Consider the following 12,848-nt stretch of genomic DNA (forward strand, 5'->3'; position numbering starts at 1 on the left):
GCCAATGGCAGAATAAAAATGTACAATTTTGATTCATTCACACAGGACAGCTATTGTTGTGTTGGCTGTTGTCATTTTTTTTATTTGACAATCTAAGGGAACAGATATCAGTGCCCCTGACTCAATAGTCAGGTATTGCATGATTTAAAAATTCTTGTGGCAAACCAGTTGAAAATCACTGCTTTAAGATATTAGCCCTTCTGTCTAAAAACTGTATTATTTCAAAACCTTTATTGATGAACATTACATTTTTGTGATTACACACGGGGCATATGAATATATGCTTATTCATATATCTCTACGAATGTATGCAAACATTTCTATAAGGTAAATTCCTAGAAGTAGAATTGCTAGATTAAAGGTTATAAAACTTTAAAATTTTAGTTATTGTTTCTCTCTCACATCGATGTTTGTCTTTCTCTTCTCCCCCCACCCCCCATCCTATCTCTCTAAAATCAATAAATGTATCCTCTGGCAAGGATTAAGATAATTTTTTTAAATTATTTAAAAATAGCTGTTATCACATTTCTCTCCCAAAGAGTGTCGGTGTACATTCTCACCTTAGTATAGTCAACCTTGATATATGTATGAGAGTGACTGTTTTGGACTATACATTTCTAAAACTTACAACTTAATTTTTAAAGTAGTTTACAGAGAAAAATAGGTTAGCTGTTATTTGAATATTTCATGAGAAAATGTGTTAAAGAAAGGACTCTTTAAATTTGGGGACATTACATCATAGTCTAAACTCTAAAGTTAATTTCCATCAATGTGCTTCAGTACATCGCAGAAACCAACTTTTATTTTTGTATATATATTTTACATTAACAATAAGCCGTAACAGTCTTACTGTCCTGGCAGCTACTACTTTCAGTGCTATGACTGCTCTTATGTTGGATGGTTAAATTAGAAATTGCTGACTGGAGAATAGTAGATTTTTAAATGCTTTTTAGTTCTAGTAATTTGTAGTGTTTCAGAGTTGTTTTCATTCCTTGCATTTGTTTTGCACAGAAACACTTCGTGCACCTCTGCGGGGCTTTGGAAAAGCATGTTAAGTGTGATATTAGGGAAGATGCAAGACTGTTTTATAGAACTAAGGTAAGCGTGTGTGTTTCTTTTTTTGTTTGTTTTTTAACATTGGTTACATTAATATCTGAGGAAGAGAAGCATATAAGGCTGTTTTTGAAAAGAACATAGAAGATTAAAAATAGGATTTTCTCCTTTACTAACAGAAATCAGCTTCTACTAAGTTCTAGATTAAAAGTGAAAGAGAAAAAATCTTAAAGCAGATACTTTTTTAAATTTTATTATGATTTCCATTCAGAAACGCCTGACACCTAAGGAGAAAAATTCTTCCACTACTAATGAAACTTGTGTACAAGTTAAGACCTTTATGCTTAAGTTAGCTTCAAGAATTAAAGCATTGTTTAAATAAATATGTAAGTTTTAAAACAGTAGTTATAAAATTTTCTGATGGTCAAAAATTTGTTTTGTTCATAGAGAAGAAATAGGCAAGGTGTTATTCTTTAAATATTCCATTAGAGAATGTGTTAAAGGAAGCACTCTTCAAATGTCTGAGCTCAAGGATAGAAGTGATTCAGCAGTAAGCTTGCTAAACTTTTTTCAAAAAGGTTTAGTGTATTCAAACAGTAAAAAAGCTAAGTATAATATATGAGTATAGAGTTAGGAAGACAATTTTAGTATTAATAAAATGATACGGCATTTTTTCCTGAAACACTAACCTAATACTTTTTTTAAACTTTTTTTTTTAAGGATTTAATTCCAAATTATCCTTTAGCTTTTGTAATGGAAAGCTGATTTCTTTTGCTCCTGTGCTTTGATAGTCATTGAATGTGAAGAATCAGCTCTGTAACTTTATATCTTAACATTAATTGGTTATAAAGGCTAGCCCATTTGGATTTAATATCTATTTTTATTTTAGTAGATTTAAGTTAAATACAAAAATGAGCAACTAATGAAGTATCAGGTTGCAGAATTTCAAATACATGTAGAGGATAGCTCTTGGCCTTAGAGTGGAAACCATAGTTTCAGAAGCACATTCTTTTGAACACTAACAAGAGTTACTGGCCCATAGAACTTGGTGGTAGTCAGTAGTCAGTAGTGGCTACTGCTGACAGACACGCTAAAAGGAGACCACCCAAGGTTTTTGTTTCTTAAAGCCAGGGGCAGGGCGTAGATTGGTGCCAGGGTTCCCCTTACTTAGAGTGGAGAATAACATAGAGGTCTATGGAAATTGCTTAGAGGATGGCCCTGCTGAAATAATTTAGTTGTATGCCTCTCTCCACAGGCCTCTAGTAGAAAGGTAGTAATTGTTTTGAAGAAACTGAATCTACTGAACTCTAAATGGAGGGGGGGGGAAGCATACCTTGCAATTTAGCTTATAAACTTAAAAGTAGCTGTATTTCCTAATTTGTTTAAAACATTTTTCTCAGGGAATTATGTTCAAGAACTAATTGGGAATCTCTAGAGTGGTAGGAAAGTTTGAATTTTACACAAAGACTTGTTAAACCTCCAAATGTCAGAATATACCAGGTTTTTAAAGAAGATTCATCATACTTTACAAAAACCTAGAAAGGCATAACAGTTTGCCTAGAAAGGCAAAAGTAAAAGAATTTTGGATCTTTTGGTAATGTGGAAAGGAACAAATGACAGCCATTCTTTGTGGCCTTGAGTCTTTCAAATAGAAGCTAGGAAGGCAGGTAACAGCCTAAGCCTTGGGCCCTATAACAAAAGCTACCCTTTAGCCTCTGTATTTGAGTGTTCAAATGCCAGCAAGTTAAAAATGTACTTGTCTTGAAGTAGGGAATATGTTTTTCTGGATGATCTTTAAACTAATGGGAAAATGGAGTCCTAAGCATTCAGCATTTTATATTAGGGTTTTGAAGAAAAGTATTATTAATCACCATGATTTGAATGCCCCTCCAGAAAATGAGTAGTTTATTTTCTCTTTCTTGACAAAAATCAAATTGAGTTGTTGGGTATGGGCTTGTCACAGTTATCAGATCTTTTGTATCAAGCCTTCAGTTGATTTTAGGTGAGGATGTTTTAATCTGATCACTTTTCCCCTGTTTGATATTTTTAAGGTAAAGGACTTGGTTGCAAGGATACATGGAAAATGGCAGGAAATAATCCAGAACTGTCGGCCTACTCAGGTGTCATTTTATAAAACGGTTTTATTTATTCTTAATAGTTTTGCTAAATGGTGTTTCTTCATATTGTTTGAAAAAAGTATGACAGAGCACTTGCTTCTAGGTATCTTAAGATAAACTGAAAGTTCCAGTATAATAGTTTATAAATTTTTATTTTTTAGTTTTTATTGGCTTCATATTCATTAACTTATTTTATGAGGTGGCCGAACCCATTTTAAGATATTAAATTGCATCAAATAGAGGTTATTTCACAAGAAGGCTTTTTCTTAACAGCTTAATTGAGATAAAATTCACATATCATACATTTCACCCATTTAAAGTATACAGTGTTTTTTTGTATATGCAGAGTTGTGCAGCCATCACCACAATCTAACTTTAGAACATTTTTGGCACTCTAAAAAAAAAAAAAAAAAATCCCATACTCATTAGCAGTCACTCCCCATTCTCAACCACCTGCACTTCCATCCTCTTTCCACTAAGTCCTAGGCAACTATAGACTTTCTGTCTATGCAGATTTGCCTGTTCATTATTATTTCATATAGATGAAATCATATCCTATGTGGTATTTTATGACTGGCTTCCTTCGTATAACAAAATGGTAACTGAATACATGTTGTAGCATGTATGTTTTTTATTACCAGATAATAATCCATTATATGGATATATCACATTTTATTTATCCACTTGTTAGATGGGCATGCAAGTTGTTATCACTTCCTAGCTATTATGAATAATGCTTTCATGAATATTTGTATACAGGTTTTTGTGTGAAAATATGTTTTCAAGTGAAAACATCTTGGGCATATACCTGGAAATAGAATTGCTAGGTAATACAGTAACTCTATGTTAAATGTTTTGAGGAACTGCCAGACTATTTTCCACAGTATCTGCACCATTTTACATTCCCACCAGAATATTTGAGGTTTCTAATTTTTCTACATTCTTGTCAACTTGTTATCTGGGTTTTTGTTTTTGTTTTTGTTTTTGACTAAAGCCATAATAGGTGGTTGGAAGTAGAATCTCACTGTGGTTTTAATTTGCATTTCCCTATGACAAATAAGCACTTACTGTATGCTTATTAGCCATTCATATAGCTTCTTTGGAGAAGTGCCTATTCAAATTCGTTGTCCATTTTTTTAATTAAGGTTTTTATCTTTATTATTGAATTGTAAGAATTCTCTATATGCTCTAAGTACAAGTCTCTTATTAGGTATAATTTGCAAATATTTTCTTCCATTCTGTGTGTTGACTTTTTATTGTCTTGATGATATTATTTGTAGAACAAAAGTTTGTAATTGCAATGAAGTCAGCTTTATATACTTTTTCTCTTTTGTTATGCTTTTGGTATCATATCTAAGGAGACTTTGCTTAAGAAGGGCATTGTTTAAATACCATCCTGCTTGTTTTACAAACGAATTGATATGGTATTGTCTAAAATGATGCTTCTCATTTTTTAATGTGCATAAGCATCAACAAGAAACTTGTTGAAATGCAGATTCTTATTCAACAGGTCTGGAGTGGGACCTCAGATATTCTGCATTTCCACCAGGTTCTCAGTTTAATGGCAATGCTGATGATTCAGGGACCATACTTTCAGTACATAGGCCTAGAAGTTGCTTATATTTTTTTTGATCAAAGTAACAGGAGCACAATATTAATTAGGAAAGCAGTCTCACCATTTTGATATTTTGACTTTTGCTGTTGGTATCCTTCCTAAGATGTGCACACCCTTTTAGAGAAGTCTTTGAGAAATCTTAAGCTATTGTTCTGTTGTGGTTTCTAACCTCAGTAGAGCTTTTTTCCCAGCTGGCATCTTAGCTGATGTGGCATTAAAACAGAAAAGAATTTAAAACTAAAACTTTATATAATCAGCTTAACAATTTTACTTAATCTTCTTAAGTATGACCCTCTATATATTGTTGGTGAAGAAAAAACATCTTGTATTTATTTTATACTTTTTAATTGTTAGACCACAAAAAGTGAAACTTGAATCTGATTACCATAAATTTTCAGAGAAATATACAATGTAAAGATTTTTTTTTTTACTTTTGTTGTCAAAATCCATTGTCTGATGAAGAGACATTTTATAAAAATTAATTCATAATTTGGAATTTCTTTGTCCTGGGTTTGTTTGTTTTTTTGTTTTTTTGTTTTTTCCTTTCTGTTTTCTAGGGGCAGCTTCATGACTTCTGGGTACCAGATTCTTAACAGGAATTTCAACAGCAAAAATATGAACCAAAAGAAGTTCAATAAGAGCCTTTCCTAGAGGAGTAAAAAGGATTACTACAAAAACCAGTGGAATGCTAAGAAAATGTGCAGCAAGTGTGCCACTTGAGTATCTAGTATGAAGCTGGTAATAAAGAAATTGCCGCCCTGGCTGGTGTGGCTCAGTGGATTGAGTGCCGGCCTGTGAACCAAAAGGTTGCTGGTTCGATTCCCAGTCAGGGCACATGCCTGGGTTGCAGGGCAGGTCCCCAGTTCTCGCACATTGATTTTTCTCTCCCTCTCTTTCTACATCCATTTCCCTCCCTCTAAAAGTAAATACATAAAATCTTTTTTAAAAAGAAATTGCCATTTCTGAAGCAGATATGAAACACAATCTGCTTAATTAAGATAATTGGCCTTTTAAAAGAGCAGAATCCTATGACAGGCTGCAAGTGTAGAAGCAGCTAAAAGTTGCGTGTCTAACCTGCCCCTATTAACTTCTATGTTAGCCTGTTGTCTTTTTTTTCTTCCTTTTTATTTGTGGCACTTGGATTATCACAGGAAATATGTAAGAAAAGATTTGGACCAATGTAAGGAGTTAAACATGGAAACCAAGATCAAGTCCAGTTGGATTTAATTTTCCCTTTTAGTTACTTTAAGACTCAATGGAAAAACTTAAAATTCACTTTAGTAACAAAAAAGATAAATCTCTTCTGTAACTCCTATAAACCACAGGGAGGGTTCAATCCATGCGTTTTCCTTCACTATTCAAGATTATAAATCTGTTAAGTTTTTAAAATACATTTAAACAGACAGCTGAGAAACAGAAGGTATATTGTCAGATCCCCTTAAGGGGAAGAGGTTAAGCTACAAAATAGTGGCTCTGTTTTCATGCCAAAATACGCAGTTTGTTTTTAATTTCCAGTGTATTTTCTTAAAAATACTGGTTAAATCATAGAATTCTGACCCCTTAGTAGCCATATTACAGAAGTCTATATTGTAAAAGCTTAAAAATCTGGACAGGTTTCCAGAAACATTATTTTCATGAGTGTATAATGTTGGCAGAGACCTGGATGGTGTTATTCTTTAGGACACTACACGTGTGTGCACACACATGTGTTTGTGCTTGTATTTTAAAGTTGCACTTGAAAACCACAGCTGCTCTAAATTCTTAAACACTGGAAAGCCAGCCTTTGGTTTAAATGGTGGAGGGTTAGTAAAAGTGCACATGCTGGTCTTAGTCCAAGGGCCCTTTGAAGCCTTTGGTAGCTTCAATAAACTCTTACTAGCTAACTGAAAATTCTTTTGTTGACTGAGTTTCCCTTTTAGGAGGGTTTCTTAAATTAAGAAAATGCCACCTTTTTTTTTCAATATTGACTTGGATGACATTGCTAGCTATCTTGAGCACTCTGAGGTCTCCAGTTATGAGGGGAAAGATGATGGCGGAGAAGGGAATTGGATTTGATGTTTATAGTTTGAGAAGGGAGAAAACAAATTTTGAAAATAGCTTTCTACCTCTAAGTTGAGGCTTAGGCATAAAATGCATTTTATCTTAAATTTATCATTTCAAGTAGCATAAGTAATTTTTGAGCCCATGTCAAGCATTGAGCAGTTAGAGATTTTCTAGGGAAGACTAAGTAAATCCAGTTCCTAAGAACCCTGTCAGGCCAACAAAAGTTTTATTCTATGTTGAGTTTACTGGTAAGAATATTACTATCTTGATACTACCTCTCAAGGGTATTGTTAGAAAATGCCACTTACGGTTAATGAGATAAATACATAGTTATATTTGACAGAAGCTTGAAACTCTGGCATCTATCTGCCCAACAATGGGGGCTTTCACTCTGTAATTTAATAATTTGTAGATACATTATTTGTGTGTAATTTTATAAGTGTTCATATTTTTCTCATTTTGCATTGTGTAAAGTGTACAAAATTTCAAAAGTATAAAATTCTGCTTATATTGCTTGTAATTACAGTGTGTAAATATTTTCTAACCGTGTACATTGATGGGGGGGACAAGTGGGTTATTCAGGTTTTTTTTAAGTGACCCTTTTGTATTGCAGTTTCAACAGGTAACTGCTCATCAAATTTAAAACCACTTTGATACACTTTTATTTAGCAGTTCCAATAAGAAAGGTCTCTATTTTTAATTATCTTTCTCCATTAGAGAAAAATACTTCACATTTCCCTTCAAAATAAATGGCCAAACATCTGTTTGGACCTTTGTATTTATGACTCTGGTAGATGTCTTCAGTCTACAGGTCATATTCCAGTTACTACTTGCATTCGGGTTCTCATAAAAATTGTGTGATTCTCTTTTAGCACAAGTAGCCCATGTTTTTTTCTCCCAAATCAAGTGTTACTCCTTTCCCTCTTGAGTCCCCTTGCTTTGTCTCCCTCCTGCTGTTGTTGCCCACCCAGTGAAAGGGATGGTTGTGAGGGAGAAAATGTTCATTGCACAGAGAATGTCAGGCCACTTTTGAGACTTGACAAACAAAGCTTGCACTGAGTGGTGGTGTGTTTGGCAATATTATTGTGCCAAAAATCACCTTGTCTAATTTTCTGGATATGTATGTCAAACTTATTACCCTTATTGCAAGCTGAAATTTAGGATACTTGTAAGTGTTTATGCTTTTGTGTGTAACTGTTTGCCTTTTCTAAACTGCTTTTCTTGTTATCTGAAAATACAATTCTATTAGTTATATCATGTTAAGTGAAGATGCGCTCCATGCACAAAATGCATCTATGTAGCAGTAAAGTAACAGCATTTGTACATTTTCTGTCTATCTCCTGATGGCAGTGGTGCCTTTGTCACCTTTTGGAAGGTTGGCATTTTGTTTTTGTTTTGAGATACAAGTAATAGCTTGCTTTTGACTTCACAAAAATCTCCCCAGATATAAAAGATAGAGAATGGTGTGTTGCCATCCAGGCTCAGTTGGAACATTTGCATTTTTGTTTCTGTCAAAACAAGTGTAGTTGGTGGGGACTGGCCAGTAATAATGTGTGAAGTCTTTAAACCAAGAATAATTTTTAAATTTTATAAAGTAAAAATTTAAGAGGTGACCTATAAGTGACTGAGTTGAGAATGAGGGAAGGACTGCCCTGACTTGCCTCTCAGGAGGCGCCATAAGGGTACAGGTGGCTGGGCATGTAGAGCATGACCTGTGGTTATTCCTTGCTCATTAGCAATGTTGGTGCACCTCATTATCTGTTTCTTTTCCCCGAGCAGTCCTGTCAGTCAGTTAATCCACCAAGCTCTTAGGCAGTTTACAAGTAGAGGCAGGTATCTTTTTTTCTTTCCTTTTTTTTTTTAAGGATTTTATACTACATCTTGTTTAAAGTCCTATGAATGTATGTGTGTGTTATTAAAATGGCTTTTTCTCAGTTTGAACATGTGTTTGGAAGTATTTGTTTGGGAGTGGGGGGTGGTTAAGTATCTGGAATGTCCTGTTTCTGCCCCTGCCCCATTCCCTGTGTTTTAAACTAATTTCTCCTCTTTTTCATCTTACCTTGGATTCTCCACTCAGATTTTCAGTTTGATGACTCCTGTCTCTGAAATACTTAACAGCCATAGTTGTGAGGGCTGAATGAGCTAATGCATGACAAGTTTACTTTTAAATAACGCAGTTAAAATAATTTATTTGCTATATACTTTGCAGCCAGGAATTCAGTAACCTCATTCTTACATTACCTCATCTATTATGTTCAACAACTGTTGAGTCCCTGCTACCTGCTAGGCACCCTTTAGGATTCGGTGGTTAACAACACATAGTTCTCATGAATCGTACCTTCTGCTGTCCAGGTGAAAATACTTTCTGTTACTGAGCAAAGAGGGCTGGAAAAGAATTCCTTTGCCCGGGCCCCCTTGTTCCAGTCTAGGAGAGGCCATACAGTGCAGACGCTCAGGATCACTTCCAACCTGCCAGGCAGATACAGCTCTGGATATGCCAGTGCGGAGAGACATAGGTTGACCCCTCCTCACAGGAGCATTTATTCTTATGAGGTCATAGGAGGGCTAGGCATGGTTGCCAGAGGCCTCGGGTTCCAGAACCATCTCAGTATTTCTTCCTTCTGACATGCTAGTGAAAAAAAAGACAGCTTGTGAGCATTTTTTCTCCTGCAGTAGGGTGGAGAGGTCTGGGTGTGACAGCCCAAGCAAAAGCAGAGGCATTACCTAAGAACTTACTGGGAGGCAGGCACCACAGCTTTGTACAAGTTAGGGGCCTTGACTTTGCCCTTCATCTTGACCTCAGGTCCCAGATTCACCAATGTTTATTCCTTGGCAAGTTACTTAGTTTCTGAGTCTTAGTTTCTTCACCTGTTAAACGGAATAATAACGGTGTCTACCTGAGGTTTGTGAGGACTAAGTGAGCTAATATATGAGAAGTGTTTAGCTAAGTCCCTGGCATATAGCAAGAACTCAATAAATGCTAGCTATTACTATTTAGCTCTAAGATGAGGCTCTTCCCAGATCTCAAAATTGATCTTAAGGCACTTGGGCTTCCCTGACATCTGAGCAAGCCATATTTTTTTAAAATTCTGTGCGTTTTATTCCTTCTGACACACACAGCCCCCAGAGACCTCTCTGTTCAGCTGTCTGCTGGTAAAAATCAAGTTTGTGACTTTTCAAAACCCAGCATGCTGAAGCTGAGAAAGGGGTGGTGGGTGGTGATTTTCCAGCATTTGTGGACATGTCCTGACACTCCCTTCTTGCTAACCATTTCCCAGGCTGGAGTCAAGAGAGGTCAAACTGGAAGGCCCAGCTTTGGGTCTGACTCCAAGACGACTGGCAGGGAGGAAAACTTAACAGGCAAAACAGGCTTCTGAGGCACAGTGGAACAGTGAGACTACAGCATTATTGCATTGGTGACAGTCCCTACTGAAGAAGCAGCTCAGCTGTAATGTGGCCAAAGTAAAGATCACACTACCTAAAGGGAGAGTGCTGGGCAAACCAGAGGTGATGGCAAGCAGGAACAACTGCTGCCACAGTGAACAGCAAGCAAGACAGCTTGACTAGGCCAGAGTTCTTTTGCCTCAGGGAACCTCTGCTCAAATTTCAGTTCATACCTACCCTCTACACCCAGGATCTTTGCTACAGCAAGTAACGGTTCTGTGCAAAGCTTGGAGCCAAACACTGGAGTGTAGATGGCTGAGATCAACCAGCACTGCCCTCAGCCACTTTCCTACAAGAGTTGGGGAGAATAGCCTAGCAGAAACAAAACCTACATTTGTGTTCTGTTTATGAAGTACACCAAAAGGTTTTCAAATGGGATCCTCTCACAACCACCTAGTGAAACAGCCAAGGTAGTGACTTAGGATGAGTAACAACTTGCTTAAAGAATGACCTGCCTTGTGTCCCAGGACACACATTCATGGCTAGGTTAAGATTAATTTCTTGGTTTGTTTTCAGGTCTCTTCCCATGTCCATCTTCTCTTTATTCATATTTTATCAACTTGATTTGCAAAGAGTTATCAAAGGGGCTTCCAGTAGAAAGTTATATTAATTGCCATTACATCTGATAATTTCGTTAGGTTCAGAGATTGAAATGGATGGATAGCAGAGAGAAATGCATTGTGGTTGGAATCTATGTTATCAGAGGAACTAAAGTAACTGCCCAACTCTATTATAGCAAGTGCAATGCTTGAACTCAGCATTGTGATTTAGACATTTTGCTCACTTGAAAATATGTGAGGTTCTGAGTCTGCCATCAGAACACCTTAGAGGAGAAAGGCAAGCCCAGCAGAGAATAGGTGAGTGGGATGCCGAACCTGCCACCAAATCACTTTGGCCTACTTTGCCACCACCTGCGGTATATAAAGTCGCCACTGTGAGTTCTGTGAGAACACAAGAAGCTGCGTCCCTTAGCCCACTGGGGCCCCCTGCAGTTTAATTTCTCTCCTGTCTGGTACTACAGGGCTAGCAGTCTTCTGGGGCCCCCAGCCCACTTTCCCACAAGGACTGCAGATTTATTTCTCTTAGCCATGTCTTTCCCAGTCTTCCCAGCTTGGACTTCCTTCCTCTGTCAGCTCTTTCAGAATTTCTGTGGTCTTTTCCAAACCGCTGGCTGACTTTCCCTCCTATTACCTACTAGGAACACTCCCGTCTGATCAGATCAAATGCACCTTCCTCATGCCCTTTGCCTACTCCCCAACACAAACCTACGCATTTCTGCCTTTGCTCTGATCATACCCCTTCAGGCTTACTTTGCTCCCCTCTTCTCAGGCTTTCCCAGTCCTGCTTGTCCTCTCGGTAAACCAGAAGAATTTCAAGGCAAGTTATTTAATCTCTTAGAGCCTGTTTTCCCATCTATAAAATAAGGTTGTTAATCCTTATTTTATATGGAATGAAGATACAATAAAAAAAAAAAAAAAAAAGCTGGCAGTCTTTGTAGATGTGTGTGTACACTTGAAGCATTTGTCCCCAACTACCTCCCCCTCCACATACACACATCCTATTTGCAGAGTGCTGGGGGAGGTGGAAGTGTGATGTGGGCCCTGCTGTCTAGTGACACACGGCAGCCCAAACTACGAGATTGTATGTGAGGACGTGCCAAACGGAGCTTTGGGGACTTAAGAAAAAGAAGGAAGACGTGTCTTTCTCTGGGTCCCTTCAAATGACAGAGCCTCTTGAATCCTGTTCACCTGCTCTCTGGCCAGTGCTCATTTACCTGTTCCCCAATCCTCTGTCTCTCCAGAGCACAGATTCCTAAGCACATGAAAGAGTTACCTGTGTGGCCTTCATCATTTTGGTCCTGCTATTGTGACTATATCATTACTGTCATGGATGAGAGAGGGAGGATCAGGCCAGGTCATGTCTAGAGCTCAGGGTTGAGCCAAACCCTAGAAGGGTCTTTAATAGTAAAAGACGAAAGATTTATACGATCTGGAGAGAACCCAGAGTATGAGGGGTCTTTAATAGGCTGTGGGAAGGAAGCATGGCTCAAGTGGAGGGGAAACTGAAGAGCCAAAGTTTGCATGGGAGGCCCATCCTAGCTCAGTTAAAGGAGTTGGGGAATTGATTCTGAGGATGCTTTCTAGAGTGCTGCTGCATAAGGGGATTGAACCTAGGAAGGTCAGGATATTTTATTGCCTAGGAGGAGTTCACTGAAAGATCTGGAGTAAGAAACGTGTCCAAGGTGAGCTGGAAGGGAGGTAGGTGTCTGAATGACCCAGTCCCTCAGGATGTGTACCCCAGTTATGTCTAAGATTTGGCTGAGTGGACATGTACAGATGGTTGTGGCTTATTTATCCAGAAAACCAGAATTTTCTGTGTGCATTTCTGGTTAAGCTGTTACTTCATCCCTTCACACCTGACTCCCCCTTCACCCACCCAGGCCTCAGGCTGAAGGACCAGGCGACAGCGATCGTGAGCTGAGAAGACCCTGTTCTGTGTTCAGAGCTGCCCCAGCACTTGGTCTCCCCCTAGTGTGGCTCTCCGCACCCTATGCAGAGAGCACAAAGAGGTGCCAG

General features: G+C 37.7%; 1 protein-coding gene across 1 annotated transcript in view; it reads left to right on the plus strand.

Annotated features, from left to right (window-relative positions):
* Nucleotides 1-5,462, plus strand: part of SLF2 (SMC5-SMC6 complex localization factor 2) — a 34,469-nt gene extending 29,007 nt beyond the window's left edge. Inside the window, exons 18-20 of the mRNA XM_054581372.1 lie at nt 1,012-1,098; nt 3,105-3,173; nt 5,343-5,462. Of these exons, the coding sequence (XP_054437347.1) occupies nt 1,012-1,098; nt 3,105-3,173; nt 5,343-5,378 (192 nt within the window). The 3' untranslated portion in view covers nt 5,379-5,462. The remainder of the gene's footprint in view (nt 1-1,011; nt 1,099-3,104; nt 3,174-5,342) is intronic.
* Nucleotides 5,463-12,848: the final 7,386 nt, after the last annotated feature.

Source organism: Pteronotus mesoamericanus, unplaced genomic scaffold, assembly GCF_021234165.1.
Source record: "Pteronotus mesoamericanus isolate MK-2021 breed Mesoamerican mustached bat unplaced genomic scaffold, CSHL_Meso_final contig_657, whole genome shotgun sequence".
Lineage (NCBI taxonomy): Eukaryota > Metazoa > Chordata > Mammalia > Chiroptera > Mormoopidae > Pteronotus > Pteronotus mesoamericanus.